Genomic DNA, 26,281 nt, shown 5'->3' with positions numbered 1-26,281 from the left:
GATTCAGTACAGTCAAGTATGGTTCAGACTGGGGTCGAGTAATGTCAAGTAAAAGTCAGACCAATTTAGACTGGTCGAGTAAAAGTCAGTACAGTTGAGTACAGATATAGGCCATTTCAGACTTTAATGGTTTGTAGTGTATTATAATACATTGTTGACTGTTGTACCCCTATTTCTGGACTTTTTTTTACCTTTTATGTCTGTTTTGCTAACACATTGTTGTAAATAAAATTGAGTTTTAGGCGACTTATACAAGTAAGAGGTTTAGCTAGCTAATTTCAGGTTTAAGGCTACCTTTTTATACACATGAAAATTTCTGAAACAACTTAAAAATATGACAGTTGTTATCTATTCGTTTGAGGTGTTTGAGCTTTTCATTTTGACATTTGCTTAGGGACTTTCCCTTTAGAATTTTCCTCGAAGTTAGGTTTTTGTTACTTTACTTGTTACTGTTAGGGAATGTCGACAACAAACAGTAATGTACATGTTTTAGCATGTACGTGTATGTTTGCTTATAAAATCAGAAGTGACAAAGGTCATAAGCATTGAAAAGATCTAAAAGTTTGCAGCATTTAGGGATAAAGCTAGTATAATTCACATTTTTGTTGCCTTTATTGATACCTTTAACATGGATATCTGAAATGCTAGAGTTTAATAACTGTACTAATTAGTCTGTATCTCGGTCTGTATATATAACGCTGACTGTTGTTTTTGTGCTTTCCAGTTGAATTATATTACAACAGTCCATATTTCGAACCCTCTGATCTCTTCAATACAAAAGTAATCATGACCGTTTAGCTGTTTTAGCAAGGCATTTATTTACACAAAATTGTATAGTAATATATATTAATTTTGTAGTTTTTCTTATTCGTTCTACTTCAGACCCACGAGAGTAGTAATGAACTGAACGGTTGAAGGGTGAAAGGTATAAAAGCGTTTTATCACTATAGATACAAATATATGATAAATATTTTAGTATACTTTAGGCTTATACTATGAGAAGATGTCTTATTGTTATGGATTTGAAATAAAACTCTAATTGCGTCTTTTTTAATATATACCTTTTTTTAATAGATACCTTTTTTCTATTTTCTTTTTTTATGGTAACGGGAAATTACGTTCTATCATTTCTATTCTTGTTTTATTTTCAAAGCCTGAACGTTTTGCTGATGATGAATGCTAACACTTCTATGTAAGTATTTATGAGATACACATTGAGGGCATTAGTAACACATTTAAATTCAAGAGTTCTGGATAAACAGTTATGATATAGTAAACAAACAAGTATAGTGCGTGTGCGTTATTCTTCTATTATCTAAAAAAAAACTGATTGCCAAAGCCTGATTTATAACCCCCAAAAATGATAAAATGTGAAAAGACTATAGCAAACTGAAGAAATTTAAGTATCATAGGGAAACTTGAAGTGACTTAATCTTTTACATTTTCAAAACTGGTCCGAGATTGAATCTATATTTACTTATGAATTTTAACATTCTTATGTCATCTGACGAAGTTGCATGTAGTTATTTAGGGGACAGTGTTCTATTCTTGTAATATCTTTCTGTCTGAATCTTGTATTATAGTTAATCTTTTACAGTTAGCAGCTAGAATGGTGTGTCAGATTGAAGCACATCATTTCTTATTCTTCGGAGTGTAATGTTTTCCCTAGTTTTATTGGATTGTATATTTGACACTTGCTACCTTCTAAGTGCTGAGATTTAATAACAGGCATGTCTTCATAACTTATTATTCGATGTTAATCTTATTTACCTTCAATTTGGCGAGTTTATACAGTGATAACTATGTCAGTACACCGTCATTTATTTTCTGCAACGCCTCCTTATCTTGATATAATGTTTCTCAGGTAACGGCATTGTGGAACATGTTTAACATTTTGAGTTATGTCTATTAACCATACTTTGACGCTTTTCTGTCTATATCTGCCAACAAGACGGTAGCAACATAATGGAGTATGCTATCAATTCTAACTCACTTGAGATCACCCCAGTCTATTGCTCAGTATTTAGTTTTCTATGTTATGTTTTCTATACTGTTGTTTGTCTTTTCTATTCAGCCATGACGTTGTCAATTTTTGTCGGCCATGGCGTTGTCAGTTTTATTTTAGGCTATTTAATGGCGTAAATTTAGATTTCCACTGAAACAGGACAGTAATCAAAACTGTTTCCTTTCAACAGACAGTCTTTGGATCCTCATAGAGATGGTTAAAAGGTATTCAGTATCGTCATTCAAACTGACTAAGGCTGCGTATTTATACATCTCAAACTAGCAAACAATGAACAATATCTAAACTTGTATGTATATGTTCCGGACCATATGAGTATTTGGACCATACACGTATGGTCGAACCATATGAGTATATACTCGATTGATTATTATCGGGCCGGACCATATGAGTATTTGGACCATATAGGTATTTTTCAAATATGCATTAGAACCGTTTCAAGGATACAATAAACTTTAATTCAAAGGCTACATAAGCATAAAATATTGATGTCATAGTTAGTTTTAAACTGTACTTGTATTCTTGTATTCATGCGTAGGGTGAAATTTATTTTTACACGGTACTATAACTTTTCTACATTAGCTCGTCTAGGTTGTGCACGATCCTTTGTAGTTATACTTTTTGCTTTTGAGTGAAAAGTTAACCTTCTTAGCAGCTTCGTGCAGTGATGACGAGGTCTTGATAATAACATAACGGTTCTTTTAAGAAATTTTGGAAAATATCTTCCAAGGTCGGCATGTTGTCATTTTTAAAAGCGTAATAACAAATCGATAATTAGGTATAAAATGTATAAAATCAAATGCGTGATACTGCTTATTTTTATTTAGTTGATTTTTATATATTCATAATATAATAAAATTACCTTTGGTATCGTATCTTTAATGAAGTGACAACTAGAAGAGCCATACCTTGAAGAGTTTTAAGTATTAACTGTAAACTTATTAATTACCCCGACCATACGCGTATGGTCGGACCATATGAGTATATACCCATACGGTCATGACCATACGCGTATGGTCCAAATACTCATATGGTCCGGAATATATACATATATATTGGACTTATATTTGTTTGTATGTTTGCAAATGATGTATGTGCTGGATTGTTTCACTGAAATTTTTAAAGATGACATATTCTTAAATAACCTCTTTACAACTACGTATATGCAGAACGTGATACATGATATTGCTATACATATATTTTCGAAAGTTTATTTCTCGTTCGTTGTAACAATTATGTTAAACTGGGAGCAAAAATAATGCAATTATAATTCTATTTTTATTGAAGCAATTTGTTTTTTATTATTAAAATATATAAAACATATTATATCATATTTTCGTTGACTAAAAAAATATCTGTTAATACATGTAAATGTTGCTATTTCAGGATGATCTGAAATACTGACAAACAAATATATACAAATTTCGTCTGACAACAACATTACTAAAAAGTGCACAGACACCAAAAATTAGAAAATAAAATTATTATTCATTTGTTCATCAAAAAATCTAACTGGTCACATTTTATAGTTTGCGTTTTTTAATCTGCATTGCAAATCTCATTGCATCACTGCACAGTATGAATGCTATTGGGATACCAACTAAACAAATTCCAAAATATCCAATCGAAACTGACGACTTTCGATCATCTGGGGCGGATATTTTTGTGTTGATATATGCTGATGTCTTCGTCTTATCGACGGTAAGATTTTGTTTAAGTTCATCTAAGTAATCATTCAGATATATTTTCAATTCAGCAATTGACATATTCATATTAGCAAGAAAGTTCCACTTAGAACTAACTGATGCACACGGGCACGTACATTGCATCTGATTAGGAATACTAGGATTTTTAAAATTTGAAGAAGAAGATACCGTTTCTACTGCTGTTGTAGAAACTGGCAAGCCTGACTTAGTATTGTGCGTAGATATAGTTTCTTTTATTGAAGTAGACTTAGCAGAAGAAGAAGCTGGCAGTGCAGCTACTTTTGTACTAATTTCAGTTGACTGTACAAATGTAGTTGTTGGTGACGTTTGTTCACTTCCTATTGAAACAGTAGTTGTTTTATCGTCATCTATACTCGTCATATCATTCACGGGACTGGTAGTGGATAGCTTTTCAGTAGTAGCCACCAATGTTGTGGGTTCTACTGAAGATGTAGATAATCCTGTTGAAGGTTGTACTGTAGATGTAGATACTTCTGTTGTGGGTTCTACTGTAGATGTTGACACTTCTGTTGTGGGTTTTACTTGAGATGTAGATACTTCTGTTGTACGTTGTACAGTAGATGTAGACACTTCTGTTGTAGGTTTTACTTGAGATGTAGACACTTCTGTTGTGGGTTCTAGTACAGGTAGAACTATGGGCAAAGATTCGCCTTCTGCAATTGTAAGGAAATTTCAAACAAATACTTACTTACAATCTTCAGGTGAAACAATTTAAAAAAAAAATGTTGTTAATACCCGTTTGTCTGATACATTTTGGGCGAACACTTTTGCTCAACTATGTCCAACGTTCTACTTAGTGCAACGGGGCATAGTTTTTAAAATATAAACTCTACTAGTGCATCGAGTGTGCCAGTTAAGCTTCATAGGGCATGACTTGCCTAGGGATTTAGATAGTGTAGATATACCGTAATGCATAAGGTTCGCTTGGCGAATATCCTGCTAGTTCGAATTTAAACGATATGTTGGGGAACATAATCTTTTTAAAGTATCAATCTAACATCTTTTAGTTTCAGCAAGTCAACACTTATATTTTGGAGAGCCGTGGTGTAGTGGTTAGTGCATCGGACTACTAACACAAAGGTTCCTGGTTCGATTCCCGTCTGAGATAAAATTTCAGGAACTGAATTTCTCCCTTGACACAATTTGCGAGTATGGTCTCGAGGAAATTATGATAGTCCGTCGGTAGGGGACGATAAATGGCTGACCCGTGTAAAGCCATATTTCTTGCACGTTAAAAACACCCTTGTAGATTTCAAAAAAGAGCAGGCTAATGCCGCTGCAAGGCAGCACTCGCACCCGCAAAGTGGAAAGGGATTAATATAAGTTGCAAAACTTGTTTCCCAATCCACTATAAATAAAAAACTTATATTTTGAATGTGTTTTAATTATTTGCAAAAAAGATGTGTTCTTTCTATTGACGTTACTTGAAAGGTCCGTAATGCAAAATAGCAAATTCAAAGAAAAGCATGGAGATTGACGCCTCACTGGAGATTTGACTAATGAAAAGGATCAAAACAACAACACATTGATTATCTATATAATAATAATTATATCTCAAATATAGAAAAAAGTTCAACGAGTGATCGAACAACACATTAATCCACGAATGCTCGTAGCTCATGAGTTAATTATTAGTCCAAACACATCAAACGAATGGACACATCACACATATCAAACGAATGGAAAACAACTATCATATTCCTGACTTGGTATAGGTATTATCTTTATCGTTAAAAAAGCAAACAAACAGCACATTAGCAAAAATTAAAGGCAAGAACACAAAATATATTATAGAACAATAACACAATGACGGGATGCATGTCATATGTAACTAAGAAACACAAAAAGGCATACACAAAAAAAAACGTCAGTACCGATAATATATACTTCAAGACCATCGTGTATTATTTATGAAGTTGATACGGAATATTTATCAACAAGGTCTTGCTACCTTCCGATAATTTTTTTTTAGAAAAAGGACGAGATGTTCTTTGAAATACCCCTTGTTCATCAACTTTGTGCTCAAACACTGGAGACGATTTTCAAAGTCTTGTGTAGTTGTTGCATGCTCTTGAATACCGATTAAGTTGGGACACGGGTGCCACATGTGGAGCAGGATCTGCTTACCCTTCAGGGCTTAAAAAATTTTGTAACAGCTAACTAGCCCAGGACTTATTGGCAGCAGGATTTCACTAGCCCTGTTGGAAGAACTGCTAGTCCATCAATACTGACCTGCTAGCCCTAGTATGCCGTAAAAATCAAGAGTTTGCTACCTAATACAAAGTGTGTGTCCTTTGTTTTGAAGAAGACATTATACATGTTATACACTGTATTTCATATTTTTTGTTAATCTGCTATTTATTCTGTTGGTGCTAAACCTAACTTACGGTTGTTCCCACATTCAAAGCAGACTTTTTATTTGCGTGCTTGGGGCAATTAACGGCAATTTTTACAAAGCATCGTCTGTTTTTTTCATCACCAACAGCCAACCTTGCCAGAGAATCATTGTGTCCTAGTTCTGCCAACTTTTTACAGGTAGTAAATATGGTAAATGCGTGAGTTTTTGGCCAAATTGTAAAGATCAAAGAAAAAACAATAGATCAAAGGCAAATGCTTCCAAATTAGCATGAAAATATGTGAATCTCGCGATAAAGACTTGGCAGGCTTCCTGTCTTAGACACTATAAAAACATTTTCACTTTTCCCGGTCGTATTTGGCATTTTGGGGGGGGGGGATGAATTGTCAGTCTCATTACCCCCTTCATCTACAGTTTTTCGTTTTGAAACTGATAAAGTTCCTGGGGTTCCCGTATTAAAATATTAAGAAATATTTTGTTGCATGGTTTCGTGCTCAAGAGCTGTGCGACAAGACAGGTCAATACCGATCAATACATCATACCCCCTATACCGTTAATTGAAAATCTCGGCATCAGCAATGTACAATACCCCAAGCCATGGTATGAGAAATCAATATTTAAAGTACTAGAATTGCAATCAACACACGCTACCGAGTAGCCAGAGTTGTTTTTCTGTTTTTAAAATATGTCCAACAGGACCTGTACAAACCATTTCAAATTCTTGGAATCCCGGATGAATCGGATTGGCTAACATAGAATAGTGATGAAGGGATTTTCTCCACTTTCTATTTTGGAAACGTCAATAATTTTGTGTTACTAGTCCGTCGGGCATATCGGATTACACATTTTAACTGCCCGAGGCGTAATTGATCTAGTCCCGGGCGTCGGGCTAGTGGAATTTTTAACCCCTGCCCTTCCGGAGCACATGAGATCACACCTAGATTTTATTGGGGTTCATGATGCTTATTCTTTAGTTTCAATGTTGTGTCATGTGTACTATTGTTTGTCTCCTTGTCTTTTTCATTTTTAGCCATGATGTTGTCAGTTTATTTTCGATTTATGAGTTTGTTTGTCCCTCTGGTATCTTTCGTCCCTCTTTTAAAAGATATCATTCTGACAGATATGTGAATTTTATGTGATTATTATGCATATTTCATTACAAATAGTCTTATATGTGTATCAAGTTAGAGTAAAACAGGCACTAGCTGTCAAATTCATGTTCTCCGTTTTGACTCAAAATTTCATATTTGATTTATAACATATTAAAACATTGATTCAGATTTTAAAGTATAAAATGAACAATTTACAAGACATAGGCTTGATAATATGTCTCATCGTTTCGTGTAAATTTAAATCTAGACGCCATCTAATTAACTATCGAGTTAACCTCCGAATACTGCTGATGGCAATATATTCGATATAATTAAAACAGAAATAAAGATTAAAAAAGATATCGAATTTGTGCACTTACATTTTTTAAATTCCATATTATAGCTTGACAATATATTTTAAACATCGTTTTTACCCATATAACAATGAGTTTTTGTAGATTGCATCACTCAATAAAATTATTGACCTTTATTTAACTTTCAATGTCGACATTCTTTTTATTTCAACTACTGAACACGCACAATTCCTGCGTTATCTTTCTCTAACTAAAGGGTTACATTGAAGTTCACATGACTACGGAGTCAATGTGGTCGAACTATTCACTTTCAAGCGAATAATGCATCATCGATTTTTTTAGCCTATTTTGACAAAATTTATCTTTACTGGCTGCTGAAATCGAATTATTATTTCACTATTTCACTTAAGTTTGTGATTGAACAAAACAAATCATAATTGTTTTTTTTTCAGAGCCCTCTTTAAATCTCATCAGGAATCGTTGAAAATCTATTTAATTAGCAGTTTGCAGATATAACGAACTAATTGCCTCGGGACTGTTCATTAACACAGCACAATCACAGAGGAGATATATGCCCCCTCCTTTGACATATATCGCTGCTTAGTGGGAAAATTCTTACTTACAATCATTAAAGGGAATATAAAATTTTGTATCGTTATACATATTTACAATAATCTTAATTGTAATATATGTTACCATTCGATATATTCACTAGCAACGTATATCATAGTCCATCCCGCTTAAAATGTTTGGAAACTTTCTTTAGTTATTTTTAATTTCCACCAATAAGTAATCTGACTGAACATTTGTCTACCAGTAAGTACCAACACTAAACATATTTCGACAAATAAGTGCTCTCACCAAACATATCTTGATTAATTAATACGTGACCAAACATATCTTAACAACAACAGATCAAAAGATAATTATTTGTAGATCGAATTCTCATTAGATATCTTGAACTTAATATATAAAGTATAAAAATTACAGTTTCGTGCAACCTTAATATTAATTTCAACTTACGTATATTATAAACAGCCATTCGATTATGTCCTCCACATGCATCAGTCACGGTAATTGGACATGGAAATCCACATGCCAAGTCAGAAACTTTTGTTGTAAATTGTATATCATTTCCACAGTAGCACTCAAATGTATCCTAAAACAAAACATTACTCTTATTTTTGTTTTGTCAATTATGAATGTTTGTATATGTTATCATAACCTCTGAATTAAGGGGCGTATAATTGTAAAGTGTTTGCTTTAATGTCGACTAGATCACTTCTCATTTAAATGTTATTGAAATAACGTTAACGGTATCAATTCTTACTGCACCGGATGTTCATTTCTAAAACCAATGTCTCTGAAGTTGGGCCGAAATATTTGAAAAATCCAAAACCATATTTATCACAAGAACAAATCAACTATGCAAAACAACAAGACCGGGATGAAAAATTGGAGTAGACAATGAATCTTAAACAGTGCTTGGATAAAAGGGTAATTTGGGATAGAGAAAGAAATATTGTCTTGTATCAACCAGGTCATCTCTAAAAGACAGTTGCAATGTTTCTTTAGTTTGAATAAGGGATTGTCACTTTTCTAACATGAGGCATCATATGTCATCTTCCTATACGCACCCTATTTGTGACATTTAAACATATTATGTCTGTTCATTTTGTTTACACATCGTTTTCAATATAATCGAATTTGATGCGACTGTCATAAAAGTTTAGCTAGCTATAAAACCAGGTTTAACTCATCATTTTCTACATATGGAAGTTGTTATCCATTCGTTTGATGTGTTTGAGCTTTCTTTTTGCCATTTGATTAGGGACTTGCCGTTTGAATTTTCCTCGGAGTATATAATTTGATGTGATTTTACTCTTGCTGGGAAGCGGAGTTGTGGGTAGTCATTCTTCTAAAAAAAAAACAACAACAAGGAAACTACATGTATATTGGCACGGGGTCCCTCCAGGTATTTTAGATTAAATATTTACAAAGTTATGGAACTTTATTTATCGAAATATCATAAACAATTGTCGACATGTCATGCTCCTAGGACTTAGACTTCTTTAACATTGTATGTAACGATCTTAAAACTAATAAGATATATATACTCTTAAAGCCTTTTACATATTTATATTGTTTTACTCATCAATATATTTATAATAGGTAACACTTTTCATTGAATACCAATTTTAAATGCCATGTTCTGATGTTGCTACATACAAATGGAAAGATCACATTTAGAAAATCATGACATCTGCCTTGACATAAAATTAAGTTATCGTTGTCAATTATTGATATAAATCAAAGCTATAACACTATCTCGTTTTCTTAATTATCAATGCAATTCGATACATGTGGTGAACAAAATAAACAATATTTTGAATTTTGAAGTGAGGGTACACGTGTAAGGATAATTTCATTCGTTTGAGGAGTTCTGCCCTTCAAGACCAATACTTACCAATTCATCAAGTTTTGATGCAGCAAAGTTGTAATTCCAATTCCTGCATCTTTCCATGCAGGAAACGGTTGTTGGTTCAGTACTAACTGATTTTTGAAAGGCTGTCATACCATTGTTATCATCTGTCCAATAACATCCCAAAACTGTAAAGCCTTTTCAATAAACAAAGGAAAATGATAGTGATAGGTAAAGCCACAGATTTTGATCAGATTGCTTACGACTATATTATTATGTTTTATCTCTATTACGTTCATTAATACCATAGTTTCAATTATGGAATAAATCTGTTTTCATGGAATAAATCTGTTTCATTGAATAAATCCGTTTGCCACTGCTGGTGGACGTTTCGTCCCCGAGGGTATCACCAGCCCAGTAGTCAACACTATACAATATCAATAATGTGGTCATTTGTATAAAGGAGTAGGTTCAGTAAGACCCCTTTTTGGCCCCAAAATATAGCAGTTTTACAAAATTGTTAAAATGTAAACCTTTAGTTATTTATTGGACAGTAGAATGCTTCTGCTACATAAATATGGGCTGTTTTTGACAATACAATGCACATATATCCGGTACTAGCACCATTAAGTCATGCTAAATTACTGAAATCCTCATAATTCTACCATTTTAGTTAAATTTTAGACGGTTTTCGTGTAAAATGAAAGTGGCCGCATTCGTGTTCATCCTTAATATTGAAATGTAAGTTGTATTTTATGATAATACATAACATATATAAAGGTTGAGGATGAACACGGATGCGGCCACTTTCATTTTTACCAAAAACCATCTGAAAAGTGACATTTTTCGGCATATTATGTAGATTTTTCATATTTGAGCATGAATCGGATCGTTTTTAATGACTAAATCTGTTAAACTCTTTCACATAAACTAATTAATTCAAATAAAATGACACTTGAGTGTTTAAAAAGTGGTCAAAATCTTTCGTTAGATGAACCTGAAATTTGAGGCCAAAATCGGTCCTTACCGGACCTACTCCTTTCCAGTTTACAAAACTTTGAATTTTTCGAAAAACTAAGGATTTTCTTACCCCAGGCATAAATTACCTAAGCCGTATTTGGCACAACTTTTTGAAATTTGGTATCTTCAATGCTCTTCAACTTTGTACTAGTTTGGCTTATAAATATTTTGATATGAGCGTCACTGATGAGTCTTAAGTAGACGAAACGCGCGTATTGCGTTCTAAATTATAATCCTGGTACTTTTGATAACTATTTACACCACTGGGTCAATGTCACTGCTGGAGGACGTTTCGTCCCCAAGGGTATCACCAGCCCAGTAGTCAACACTTCGGTGTTGAAATGAATATCAATAATGTGGTCATTTTTATAAATTGCCTGTTTACAGAATTTAGAATTTTTCGAAAAAAATAAGGATTTTCTTATCCAGGCATAGATTAGCCTAGCCGTATTTGGCACAACTTTTTGGAATTTTGAATCCTTAATGCTCTTCAACTTTGTACTAGTTTGGCTTTATAAATATTTTGATATGAGCGTCACTGATGAGTCTTATGCAGACGAAACGCGCGTCTGGCGTTCTAAATTATAATCCTGGTACTTTTGATAACTATTTACACCACTGGGTCGATGTCACTACTGATGGAGGTTTTGTCTCCGAGGGTATCACCAACCCAGTAGTCAACACTTCGGTGTTGACATGAATATTAATAATGTGGTCATTCAGGCAAGTCAGGAATATGACAGTTCTTGTCCATTCATTTTTGATGCGTTTTGTTATTTGATTTTGCCATGTGATTATGGACTTTCCGAATTGATTTTCCTCTGAGTTCAGTATTTTTGTGATTTTACTTTTTAAAACAAATTTCTGTTTACAAAACTTTGAATTTTTCGAAAAACTAAGGATTTCTTATCCCAGGCATAGATTACCTTAGCCGTATTTGGCACAACTTTTAGGAATTTTGGATCCTTAATGCTCTTCATCTTTGTACTAGTTTGGCGTTATAAATATTTTGATATGAGCGTCACTGATGAGTCTTATGTAGACGAAACGCGCGTTTGGCGTACTTAATTATAATCCTGGTACCTTTGATAACTACATTCATGGAATAAATTCGTTTTCATGAAATAAATCTGCTATATCTATGATACCGTTATTCAGATATCAAATATACCTGAAATGCCGTAATGCTTTTCGAGCATGCACACTTACTTCGAATAAGATATTCAACATAGTAAAACAACAAGTGTACTTGTGTGATTAATTCCAATCACTGTAGCTACATGTATGTAGCTAAGCATTCATACATACTAACAGAGTAATATAATGCAAAATAATGGCAAATCTTTTGTTACCTTTCCGTTTTTTTGGGGTTTTTTTTTGGAAACACATGAGATCCTCCCCGGTTGCCGGTGGGGTTTTTGATGCTCAGTCTTTAGTTTTCTATGTTGGGTTTTGTGTACTTTGTTCGTCTTTTCGTCATCTTTCTTTTGTTTTGTCCTGCCATTGTCAGTTATGTTTTCGACTTATGAGCTTGAAAATCCCCTTGTATCTTTCACCTCTCGTTTGTTTTAGGCACAATTTTGTCATTAAATTTTATAATTCCGATCATAGTTTAGAAAAGATTTTTCATTTTAACGGAAGGGAACCATTTGAAAAATCATTCACATGATTTGAGCTAAAATATTTCTTCTGAATATAAATAAAATCTAGTGATTTCCAGTTTACTTGCAAGTTATTGGTTTACTTGGTGTACTTTTCTACGTCAAGGCGTCATACGAGATTTTTGTTTTAATACATTCGATTAAATAATCGTATGAATTTGGATGGAGAAAGCGTTTTTGTCTGCAACATAAACATTAATTAGTTGTCGTCATATACTGGTTATTTGTTCTATCAACCATTCTTTCTGTAAGGATTCGACCGGTTACTGGTGGTGATGTTGAGTTGGCGTCGATTTTCGACATTATTTGTAATGCCCGGTATAATCAAGTCGAAATACCTGTGTAACTTGACCAATATTGTTCTGATTCTTTGCGAGATAATTGATACTACTTGTTGATCAGAATAATTTAAGCAATGTAACCATAAAATAAAACTAACTAACACCTTTAGAAAAGCCAAACCTACATTTAACTTTTTTTTGTCTAAATTATGCATCATAGGCTGCATATTAACATCTCTTTCTTAATACGAGACGTCATCTATATGGAGTCGGTACGCGCAACTCAATATAGACAGCCTCTCTGCAAAGTTGGTCTGTCAAGACATCAGACTGATTTGGAAACAATATAATGGTATGTTCACTCCCGGTTTTTAGTGGAGTTCGTGTTGTTTCTTATTTATTATTTATAACTGTTGATGTAAATGTCCTATGGTTTTGTGAGTCTTTGTTAACTCCTTGGTTTTGATTGTTAATGTCTTGAAACCAAATTATAGTTGTGAAATTCACTTATTTTCCTACATCTAGTCGATACTTATATTTTGACTTTGGCTTATTTATACAATATTTACACTTACGATGGACACTGATGATGATGTTTCTGTTGCCAATCTTAAGAAGATTTTATATCCCAACTCGTTCGCTTTGACATTTGCTATAGCTACGATATAGATATCTAACTGGTTATTATTTTGTCCGGTATTTTGTTACAACTAACTATTTCAAACTTTACTAAATTCTTTTATCGATACAAAGATTTGGTTTACAAGCTTGGTTGGTAAGCTTACTGTAATAAGATCTTAAATCTTTGTTTTAACGGTGCTAACAACGATTTGTTTTTTTTATTATTAAATAAAAACATAGCTGAATATGTATTCCTATACAGTCATGAACAGTTGCGGTCCATTATCATTGCAATACTTGTATTATGGCATTGCATAAGGTCATATTTTTTCTCGTCTTTACATAAAATCCATTGGATGTGTACTGATAATTAAAATCTAGGCTTTTAAATTGATCTATTTATAAGTTGTTACATGCTTTAAACTATCTTTTAGTAACTGAGTGTACTGTTAGATCGTATTTTGTTTCTTGGTTGTGCTTTATATCGATCTGGTGACATATTTATCCGTTTTAACAAATTTCTTATGTTGTGTTGTTAAATCAATGTCTTAGGTTAGGGAAAGGTCAAAGCTCGCAAAATGTTTAACACTGCCTCATTATGTTTGTACGTGTACATGTTTGTATATTTTGTTTCTATCATTGTTTTGTTTATAAAAAGTAAAGTTAAGTTTACTCGTTCAATTGTTTTACATTTTGTCATGTCTGGGTTTATTTTCATTATTGTACGACTTTGCCCCCCGCAGAGCTATAGAAAAACAGTGCATTAACGGTTGTTACACGGACTCTTTTTAGACGATACACGGCCTCTTTTTAGTTGTTACACGGACACTTTTTATGAATAGAATCACTCATGCATGATCAGTGAGTTCATGGGCACTTTAACTTTCAATTAGATTTGAAATTTTTGGTTCACCGACTTATTTCCTGTCTTTTTATTTAACAAAATATTTACGTTAGCATCAATATCTTTTTCCGAAACATTTCCAGTAAAATACTATTCATAACAGTACACTAGGAATTAGACATTTAACTTCAAAAGGGGTGTGTGGTTTTCTCCTTAAATAGATATTTTGATCCCAAATTTTATGAGAAAAAAATTGTTGTGGTCAAGCAGATGACAAATTAATGTTTTGCTTTATTCCTGATTTTCCGAATACCGTAAATAGTGCTAATTTAAACAAAAGCATTTGAGTGATTATACTAAAAAAATAACATACCGCCCCCTTTATGAAGCAAAATAGTCGGTCAATAAATGTTTTCTTCAATATATGGACATGAATAGTATTTTGGACAATGCTGAAAGTAAAGAAATGATGGTACTGACGTGCATATTTCAATAAAAATAAGACAGGAAATAAGTAAATAAAAATCAAATCTTATCAAAAGATAAAATCCCTATCAACTCACCAATGCACGATTGCTACTCTAAAAAGTGTTCATGTAATACATGTCCAAATAAGCAGCAAATCTAGAAGAAAATAATTCAACTTATGTCATCAATTTTGGGCGGTAAGCTGCGATTGGATCATAATGACACGTGTTAAATCCCGATCAACACTTGCAGATCTAGAGACGAGCATGAATTAAAAAAAAATAAATAAAGTATATGCCTGAATATATATATATAATATTAAGACACAATCCTTTTTTTCATAAACATTTCATTTACTAATGAAGTATGAAAGTCATTTTTTTGATAAATTTATATTGTTATCGAATTTATATCAGTGGCGGATCCAGGTCCAAATCAAGGACAAAACAGGGGGGAGGGGTCCAATTTTATGTCACAATTTAAATGCATTGATCGTCCAAAAAAGGGTTGTTCCACCCCCGGGACCCCCACCACTGAATATTAAATTCATGTATTTGGCAACAAACGCACGATTTTTACGATTTTTTAGGGGGGAATGGGGGGATGAAATGGCACATCCTGTACTTTTCATCAAAAATAAAGGTCACAGCCTGTTTATTTTAAAATGAATTAGCCCATTTTTCCCCGCTTTCCGTTTCATCCATAAAAATCAAACGTTATCCTACTTACCACTAAAATATTTTTTAATATATTACTTTTTTACGAAGTTGCATTCTAAAAAGTCTTAAATGTGTACAACATTCATCTTTTACTTAAAATGGTTCTTTTTTATAAAATTATTAGATTCATGATTTTTTTTCTTGAATAAAAATCTCGGTTGAAGGGATATGAAAAAAAATGTGTTTATATACAATAACTTACATTTACTGCTTTATGGCTATCTAAGTTTCTCAAATGTTTAGTCTTGCAAATTGTATTATTACTTTCTTGAAACGTCGTACAAGTCAGATAAAAAACAAAAGTAACAAAAGAAACAGCCGGTAACAACCGGCCGAATAGTTTTTCTGCACTTGTAGTCAGGTCAAGGTCTTCGGCTATCGCCTCGGACCTTGACCTGACTTCTCGTGCAGAAAAACTATCCGGCAACGGTTGTTACCGGCCTGTTTCTTTGTTACCTTTGTATTTTATCTAATACTTATTTTGTTTACTATACGGTATGAGTTTGACTCGATTATGAATACTGCTCACACCTACGTCACTTGGTCGATAGTAAATAGTTGTCGCATACTTCAACAATTATTCTAAACAATTGTTGGAAATTGTCACATCAAAAATGAAACAAAATCATGGACTGTATTTGTGATCTAGTAACATATCTATACGAGGAAGTTTGTATTACATAGATCATGAGATTCCGTAGTTTAGAGAGGCAGACAACTTTCGTGAGCCATTCCGACATAACGTGTTATTTCCCAATAAATAACAACATCTGTAACTGTCTATAATCTTTATGACAATGTTACAGAGTGTAGGAAAACAAACGAAAGGCTTGAATTAAAAGCTTTATTTGGAGTCGTATCGATGTATATATGATACTTTACAAACATTAGATTGATCGAAATAAGGGCAACAGCAGTATAACGCTGTTCCAAAGTCATAAATCGATTGAGGGCATGCAACACAGTTTCGATACTATGATGATTTGTTTACGAAAATTTGCATACAAGCTATTTTTCACCTAAGCAATTCAAATATGTAATAAAAAATATACCTTCATTTGCTACTTTAAGAGATAGTCATTTAATCAAACTTTCGGTTTTTATTACATTTCCATTCTTTGGATAGCAACACCTAGCTTTTTTTTTATTTCAACAGATTAAACACAATTGAAAATATGTCTTGTAACCATAACCACATCATCATTATCATATGAGTAAAAAAAACTGTTTGGTAATAGGCAATCGTCAAGATAAATGTACAAATAAATAAACATTCTTAATATATATGTCCACCCACGATCTTCAAAAAATATATTGGTATGGAATGTTAACTAAATATGATTAAACTCACGAGACAAGAAACTCCGAAAATACTTCTTATGTCCTATTATAAGAACTAGAACTTTAATATATAAAGTGCGAAAAATTTCGTTTACGTTACTGATAAGCACGTACATGTGAACTCAAATAAAAACGAAACACCTTGAGACTGTCAAAGCTATAATTTTTTTTCATTGATTAATCTTACTTTAAAGTGTTAATTATATAGCAAAACTAATTTAATCGATGATTGCAAGACTGTTATAATTACAAGAACTAGTTTAATTATAGAGCAAATATGTGCTAATGGTAAATTTGACCTTCAGAAAATTATCCCAGATCACTCTCTACTTACTTGGGAAATAACGTTGAAATTTAGTCAAAGTATTAAAAATGCTGCGCAACCAAAAAACAATCGTAAAACTAAAACCAAATATGACATCAAAAATATACCAGAAGACTGGCTCAGTTCGGAAGCTGCTCTGAATGAAATTAATATTATTATTCAAAATTTGGAAATTTCAAATGTAACACAAGACAAGATTAACAACATGTATGATGCATTTGTGAATTTTATTAAAACGGAAATGTCTACAAAATTATCATCTAAAGTGATTGTCTTATCCGACGGGGTAAATAATAAAAGAAGAAGATTTAAGAAACCTTGGTGGAGTGAGGAGTTAACTGAATTATGGAACGACGTTTGTGCATCCGAAAAAATATGGATTAAGTGTAAAATTCAAAATCAGAAAAAGTTTTTTCGACAAGTATTTGTTAATAAAAGGAAACTATTTGATAAAGCGGTCCAAAAGGCAAAACGCCAATATTGGTACTCTATGCAGGAAGAATTGAGTAATTCGTGTGGAAACCCAAAAGAGTTTTGGCGAAAAATTGGAAAAATTGGTGTAGGTAGTGAGCGCCAAAATCATATTCCTATGGAAGTAAAATTAGATAATGGTCATATTTCTAGTGATAAAGATGAAGTTTTAAATAAATGGAAGTGTGATTTCTCTAATATGTTTAATAGAAATGATGATAGTGATGTAAATATATGTGAAAATGATGTAGATGTTTTATATGATGATATGTTAGATTGTGAAATATCTGTGGAAGAAGTATTTAATGTTTTAAAATGTTCCAAAAATGGTAAATCACCTGGATATGACGAAATACCAGTTGAATTGTATAAGAACCAAACTATGTTAAATGCACTAACTAGAGTTTTCAATATTTGTTTTGACTCTGGTAAAGTTCCAGCAATGTGGTCAAAAGGGATTATAACGCCTATTCCAAAAAGCTCAACATCAGATCCGAGGGATCCCTTGTCGTACCGTGGTATAACTTTGGCACAAGTTTCATACAAACTGTATTGTGGAGTATTGAACTCTCGACTAACATATAAACTTGATGATATTGACTTCCTATGTGACGAGCAAAACGGTTTTAGAAAAGGTCGTAGTACTGTTGACCATTTAAGTACATTGTCTACTATTATAGAAACTAGAAAACTTCGTAAACAATCAACATATGTGGCATTCATTGACTTCAAAAAAGCTTACGATTGGATAAATAGAAATTTATTATTTTGTAAATTAAAAACACTTGGTATTAGTTCAAAAATGTTAAAATCACTATATTCTCTTTATAACAATGTACAGTCTTGTGTTAAAGTAAATGGTAACTTAACAGATTGGTTTGACGTAAATTGTGGTCTTAAACAAGGGTGTATCCTTTCGCCTTTGTTATTTAATATTTATATCAATGATCTTGTTGATGAGGTCAAGAAATTGAACATAGGTATAGACATTGAAAATGATAAAGTGAGCATGTTGTTATATGCAGATGATCTTGTTTTTATCACGGAGAATGAGAGTGATTTACAAAAAATATTAGATGTTTTGAATATATGGTGTTGTACTAATGACCTTACTGTTAACTTAGAAAAATCTAAAATAGTACATTTTAGAACACAGTCTGTATCTAGATCAAATTTTTCATTTTTGTTTAATGGTAACAATATTGATATTGTTTCCCAATACACATATTTAGGTTTATTGTTTACTGAGCATTTAAGCTATGATAATATGGCAAAAGCAGTTGCTAAAGCCGCCAGTAGATCGTTGGGTCTGTTAATATCTAAATGTAAAGCTTATGGTGGATTTCAATATTGTACATTTACAAAATTATTTGATACACTTGTATGGTCTGTAATAGATTATGGTGCCTCTATATGGGGAACACGTGATTTTTCATGTATAAATAGTATTAAAAATAGAGCCATGCGTTTTTTCATGGGTGTAGGTAAATACACGCCTAATATGTCTTTGTATGGTGACATGGGCTGGATGCCTTGTAAAATCAAACAGTGGACTAGTGTTTTTAGAAACTGGACACGTTTTAATAAAATGAATGATGATAGAGTAAATAAAAAAGTGTTTATATGGGGTAACACATGTAAAAAAGTAAAAAATTGGCATTTTAGAGTAAAAAATAAGTTTAAAGAACTTGATATGGAATATTTGTGCAATGGTGCTATTTTGAACAAGGATTTAGTTAAGAATATTGAAAATGTATGTTTTGCAAAATTTAAGGAAGAATGGTATGACAAGATTATGTCAGATGATAAAAAAAAATTACGTACATATAGAATGTTCAAAAATGTATATGGCGTAGAAAATTATTTAATTTTTAATATACCAGGTAGATACAAGAGTGCTTTAGCAAAATTTAGATGTGGTGTAGCACCCATCAGAATTGAAACTGGTCGTTATGAGAATATTGATATTGAAAATAGATTATGTTTTAACTGTACTGATGACGTTGAAGATGAAAAACATGTTTTGTTAAACTGTCCTGTATATTCAGATATTCGTAATGTTATTTTTAACCATGCTAGTATTGTTGATGAGAATTTTTTACATATGTCTGATAATGAGAAATTTATCTTTCTTTTTACAAATGAAAATATGGTATTTTATACTGCCAAAATCTGCTATGAAATTTTAATAAAGCGAAAATGTATTTTATATTCATGATAGTTGACTTAAGTTGTATTTGTATTATAATTTAAGAAAAATTGTTTTATAGTCTCTCATAACTCTTTATAGAGTGGCTCTTGTTGTTAATTTGTGTTTTAAAAAGCTGTATATTTTATATGTAACAAGTGGTGAGACTTTAATAAAGTATTTGTCTTTGTCTTGTCTGTCTACAATAATCGACCAAGAGTTTGTGTTTCTTTTCTTTTTTGTATACTTTAAACTGTTTAATAACTATCAAGCGTCAGTTGTCTTTGCCGTCTTGTTAACACATCTTCATATGGACTATCATTTTCACATTTAATTATATATCAATTGATCATATTACTCTTATTCAATGTTTTGAATTTTTTGAAAAACTAAGGATTTTCTTACCCCAGGAGTAGATTACCTTAGCCGTATTTGGCACAACTCTTTGGAATTTTGGGTCCTCAATGCTCTTCAACTTTGTATTTGTTTGGCTTTTTAACTATTTTGATCTGAGCGTCACTGATGAGTCTTATGTAGACGAAACGCGCGTCTGGCGTATAAAATTATAATCCTGGTACTTTTGATAACTATTTACACCACTGGGTCGATGCCACTGCTGGTGGACGTTTCGTCCCCGAGAGTATCACCAGCCCAGTAGTCAGCACTTCGGTGTTGACATGAATATCATTTATATGGTCATTTTTATAAATTTTCTGTTTACAAAACTTTGAATTTTTTGAAAAACTAAGGATTTTCTTACCCCAGGAGTAGATTACCTTAGCCGTATTTGGCACAACTCTTTGGAATTTTGGGTCCTCAATGCTCTTCAACTTTGTATTTGTTTGGCTTTTTAACTATTTTGATCTGAGCGTCACTGATGAGTCTTATGTAGACGAAACGCGCGTCTGGCGTATAAAATTATAATCCTGGTACTTTTGATAACTATTTCATATTCCCTACATCAAAACACAACAGTAAACAAAACATATAATTTATTTTTTTTAATTTTTTTTTTATCAGGTTAAAGCGAATTGATTTTTGTTTTTATGCATGACATGACATTTGATCTTGAACATACTAGACGGTAGAAGTTAACATTTCTGAACATGATAAGTATAGCCAGAATGGGTAGAATCAAAATTTGAAAATGGGTCATTATTATGTGTTTTTTCTGATAATAATTTATTAAAAACTACCAAGGGATGGACACATTTAAATGCACCAGACAGTAAAAAAATGTAGTTCATTTACGCAATAAGGTTTTTCTTTGAGTCAAAAGTTATCAAAGGTACCAGGATTATAATTTAATACGCCAGACGCGCGTTTCGTCTACATAAGACTCACCAGTGACGCTCAGATCTAAATGGTTAAAGAGCCAAACAAGTACAAAGTTGAAGAGCATTGAGGACCCAGAATTCCAAAAAGTTGTGCCAAATGAAGCTTAGGTAATCTATTCCTGGGATAAGAAAATCCTTAGTTTTTCGAAAAATTCAAAGTTTTGTAAACAGGAAATTTATAAAAAAAAAGACCATATAATTGATATTTATGTCAACACCGTAGTGCTGACTACTGGGATGGTGATACCGTCGAGGACAAAACGTCTACCAGCGGTGGCATCAACCCAGTGGTGTAAAACATTTTCAAAGGTACCAGGATTATAATTTGATACGCCAGACGCGCGTTTCGTCTATAGCATAATGCCGACGTCACACATTGGCGTTGCATAAGTTTCAAGTACGTCGAAATGCAAAGGTAAACGCTTGGCGGATGCTATAACTCCAGGAAATTTTTATGCAGCTTAATAATTTTCATCCAGCTCAAGCGTTTGCCAAGCGTATACCTGTACTCTACACGCACGTAATACATTCGCTACAAGTGCGTTGAAAACGCTACAGATAAGTTTCAGATACGTTGTATACGCTTCAAGCTATTTCGACTTTAACTAAAACGTATGCGGGTGTGTTTGTGACAAACACCACATAATTAACCCTCCTACACACGCCGAAAGAACGGATTATCGTCCCAGATACGACCGGGACCCGTTTCAAATACGTTCAAGAGACTTTGTTCCTTCGTAGCGTGCATTCCATCTACGTTAGACAAACGTCAGACATACGCCAACATACGTTACTTGAACGTCCGATAAACGCTTAGGTACGCTTAAAGCTCGTTGTGCACACGATGAAGATATGATTGACAGGTTGAAATGCATCCAAAATTACTAGCGTATTAAAAGCTTACATGATTTTTTACCACGCCCGGCATACGTCAGAGCTATACGCTGATGTGTGACGTCGGTAGACTCATCATTGACGCTAAGATCAAAATTTTTATAAAGACAAACAAGTACAAAATTATAGAGCATTGAGAACCCAAAATTCCAAAAATAAATACTGCTTCCAGTCCAATATACAGCTGAAATATAACGCAAACGTTTTGATATGTTGTATCACGAATACAAGGCTCGTATAAAAAATGTTGTAGAAATAAAACATATGTAAGTAAGTGATTCATACTCGAAATTCCTTCAAAGAAAAGAAGCTTCTGTTTTTGTTATGACAACAGTTTTAGCAGTTCTAGTCGGATAGATGTAGTTTAAAAGTTGTATAGCCAGAATCAAAACAGATGTGGACAGTAAAACCTTAAAATAATAGAGTGAACATTGTCAGTTAAGACGAGCATCAAGTATAATCTCAGCTATAAAAAAAAGACTAATTAGTGTTTAATGTTTTAAATTTCATTAAGGTTTTATAATGAATGGTGAATGTGATTTATGATGAAAACGGTGTTTTTGTCATCATAACTTTGTTGTAACATCATTATTAAAAGTCTCTTTTCAATACGTCGATAGGGTACAATACATTTGTATAATTAGAAATTAAAAACTTTCAAATCATGTTGTATAGGACATGTGTTCTACCTGAGGGTTTTTTTTGCAACAATAAAAAAAATTAAAATAAACCTAATGGTTACATATACGTATAGTAGCTGACTAACTACGGGTTGAAGATATCTAATGTGTTTATCAAAAACATTTAAAGGTGATTGTAAGGTCATTCAGACACATGGAATGGATTCCTTTGTGTATTATCTTGACAAAACGACACGCCTCCGGGTGCGGGAATTTCTCGCTGCATTGAAGACCTGTTGGTGACCTTCTGTTGTTGTCTTCTATATGGTCGGGTTGTTGTTTCTTTGACACATTCCCGATTTCCATTCTCAATTTTATTATCAGTTCTGTTCTCTAATGAACGATGGCTATTACATTTTTTGAATTTTATTTTATATGATTAATCACCAGGTTTGCACTCACCACATAAGCAACACGAAATGTGCCTCATATGAAACAGGATATACTTACCCTTCCGGAGCACCTTTGATCACCCCCTAGTTTTGAAAGGGTTCGTGTTACACAGTTTTAAGTTTTCTTTGTTGTGTTTTGTGTACTGTTGTTTGTCTAATGGTCTTTTTTTAGCCATGGCGTCATTTTATTTTCGCTTTGTGAGTTTTAATGTCCCTTTGGTATATGTCTTCTCTCCATTACACGATCAACATGCAGAATCGGTATCATTACATAAACATTAAATAGGCATTATTTTACTTATATCCACTTTATTTTACAGCAAATTACATTATGTGTGCACATTTATATTGGTATCATGAATAATTATTTTTAATATTTTCGTTTTTTGACTTTGCTATTTAATACTGTTAAAATAAAATAGCAATTGAAAAACTTATCATTTTAATAAGATTTGATTAGTGGACAGGGAATGAATTAGACTATTCACCGGATTTGTTATCACATAAGCAACACGACGGGTGCCACATGTGGAGCAGGATCTGCCTACCCTCCCGGAGCACCTGAGATCACCCCTAGTTTTTGGTGGGGTTCGTTTTCCTTATTCTTTAGTTTTCTATGTTTTGTCATGTGTACTATTGTTTGTCTGTTTGTCTTTTTTTCATTTTTAGCCATGGCGTTGTCAATTTATTTCCGATTTATGAGTTTGACTGTCCCTCTGGTATCTTTCGTCCCTCTTTTATATCCACTTTTAAGGGGTAAGGCAGATGATTTATTTGTATTTGAATCAGTTTGATTTGTCAAACAAAGAATTTTTGTTTTATTTATAGTCCCTGAAATATTTCAGGGAATTTTAAAAATAATTCTTTAAATCAAATTAAATTGACAAGGATGTTGTCGCATTGTGTAAAACAATTTTTTAAAGATTATCAAACACAATTCAAAAACTAAAATTATTCATTAACTTGAAGTGTTACATTTGTAAGTACCAAAAAAAAAAGGGATTAAAAGAAAATTGGATCATCAAATTAATCTGACTCAGAGCATCGAACATTGAAAAGTAATTGAAGAACTAATCTCAGTTGAAATAATTGCGATTTCAAGTTTTGTTTTAACACGAAATACCCGTCAATTGGTCACACTTTTGATCTAAATGTAAAAATCGAATCGTATCGAAAAAGGTAAACTAGAAAGAAGCGACAATGTAAAATATTACTGAAAATCATACAAAATTGTTCTTTTTATTCTCAAAATTGATCAAGTTGAATAAACAAATTCTCAAAAATATCAAACTTACCTTCAACATAATATGTATGAAATCCTGATAGAAATTCATATGTTAGATAAGTAAGAATAAATGTTTGCATCATTTGTGTTGAGCTGTTATTCAAAAAGTGTTCCTTTCAAACATGATTGACAATTTGTTTTGAACGCTCACTGCAGTTTGGTATTGCTTTCTAACAGCTCTACTGAATGTGGATCATGAATATGAAATTTGTATTTAACTAGCAATAAGATTTAATTTCATAGTTTACGATAATTCTTTTACCTGAAATATTGATTGTTTTCACTGCTCTGTTTAATTGCAGTCAACATTTAAATATTATACTTCTAAATAAGTATTGTTTCTCTGTACTACGGGGAAAGTTTATCAAAACATTCTCAAGTTTCAATTCGGTATTTTATTATGTAGTGGATCAAATTTTGATATCGACCCGGTATTTTTTAAGTACAATGTACTCGACTGAGTAGTTTTCGCCATGTGGCATTGACATGCACCAGCTCAGTTGTATAGTGTGTCAGGGTCTAGTAGACTGACATTTCTTGACGCGAATTATTTACCTTTTGACCATTAAATGTTCTCGTCCTTTTTGCAAAAAAGAAATGAAAAAGAATATCCTTTATATTAACAAAATCATCATAAATGTACTTCTGTTGAATAATTGTCTTCCCGTAGACTGATTCGACGATATTTTCCCCGTATGCAGTAACCTCAACTACCTATCCTCTCGTTATAACTTCGGCCATATCTCATAAGCCGAAAACCAACTACCATCTGTCAATGTGTTCATGGACAGACAACTGTCAATTCATATCATTTGGCATTGATTTTAGAAGGATGCCTCACAATAAACATGTGCACTAAGATTCAATTTAATGTGACCACAATTTTATTTGGGATAAGGTATTTATCAAATTTCTATGTTATATGTTCTAAGTTTAAAGTTGATGCGACCAAACTTCATTTAAAATAACCTTTATCACACCTTTTAATCGGATACAGAGTAGATTAACGATAGGACTACTGGACAGACGGACGGACTAAATTCACAAAAATGAAAAAAAAAATACTGATATTAAGATAGAACAAATTTATCTAGAAGTTATTGATTTGTTGACTAAGCTGCTGACTTTCAAACTTATCATAAAAGTCTTTTGTATTTAATCCTATAAGAAACATTTTAAATTGAAATCTTATGTAGTATAATTAGAACAGTTGATAGTATGCAGTAAAAATTGGTACAGTTGATATTATTTGTAACATTGAGTAAATGTGTAAATACAGCAGGGATTTTCAATTCAGTCTACGCATTGCCTTTTTTTAGGCGAGTTGGCGTACTTTTATAGTTTTTCTCATTTGTTTTAGATCTAAGTCTAAAGATTTATGAAACAATGAATATCATTGCAAAATAACACATTTATCCTTATGTAATCCGGAAAATGGAAGAAATCAAGTGGTTTTGGTCATATTGTCCAATACCTTAAACCCACGTTTCCCACATTAGCAGACAGGTTCAAAACATCAGTCTTCAAACACAGAACAAATCTTTTTATCACTGCAAAAGATAAACATAACAAACGTTCAATATCCGATAGTAACCTATTATCAACCATCAGGTAGACTATATCATATATTCTTTTTTTTATTTTTATTAAAAGACATTTTTAAATTGAAAACAAATAAATTAAATAAAGTCCTTGAAAAGATAAAAACTTAGTATTAAATATGTCTTTACCATAACTCGAACTTCTATCATATGAGTATTAGTAGTCATTAGTGATTAAAAGTAAAACTCAATCAAACAGAAACTTCCAACGAATAAGTAT

The 26,281-nt window shown here is 32.5% G+C and overlaps 1 protein-coding gene across 1 annotated transcript; it reads right to left on the bottom strand.

The window, feature by feature from the left end:
- Positions 1-2,255: 2,255 nt before the first annotated feature.
- LOC143066232 (uncharacterized) lies at positions 2,256-24,626 on the bottom strand. The gene is made up of 5 exons (XM_076239226.1): positions 24,471-24,626; positions 9,979-10,130; positions 8,535-8,670; positions 3,935-4,403; positions 2,256-2,283 (listed from the first exon to the last, which is right to left on the bottom strand). Exons 1-5 carry the CDS (start codon positions 24,541-24,543, stop codon positions 2,256-2,258), a joined length of 858 nt encoding a protein of 285 aa, XP_076095341.1. The 5' UTR covers positions 24,544-24,626.
- Positions 24,627-26,281: the final 1,655 nt, after the last annotated feature.

Source organism: Mytilus galloprovincialis, chromosome 3 (assembly GCF_965363235.1).
Source record: "Mytilus galloprovincialis chromosome 3, xbMytGall1.hap1.1, whole genome shotgun sequence".
Taxonomy (NCBI): Eukaryota; Metazoa; Mollusca; class Bivalvia; order Mytilida; family Mytilidae; genus Mytilus; species Mytilus galloprovincialis.
This window is presented reverse-complemented; position numbering and strand designations above follow the sequence as displayed.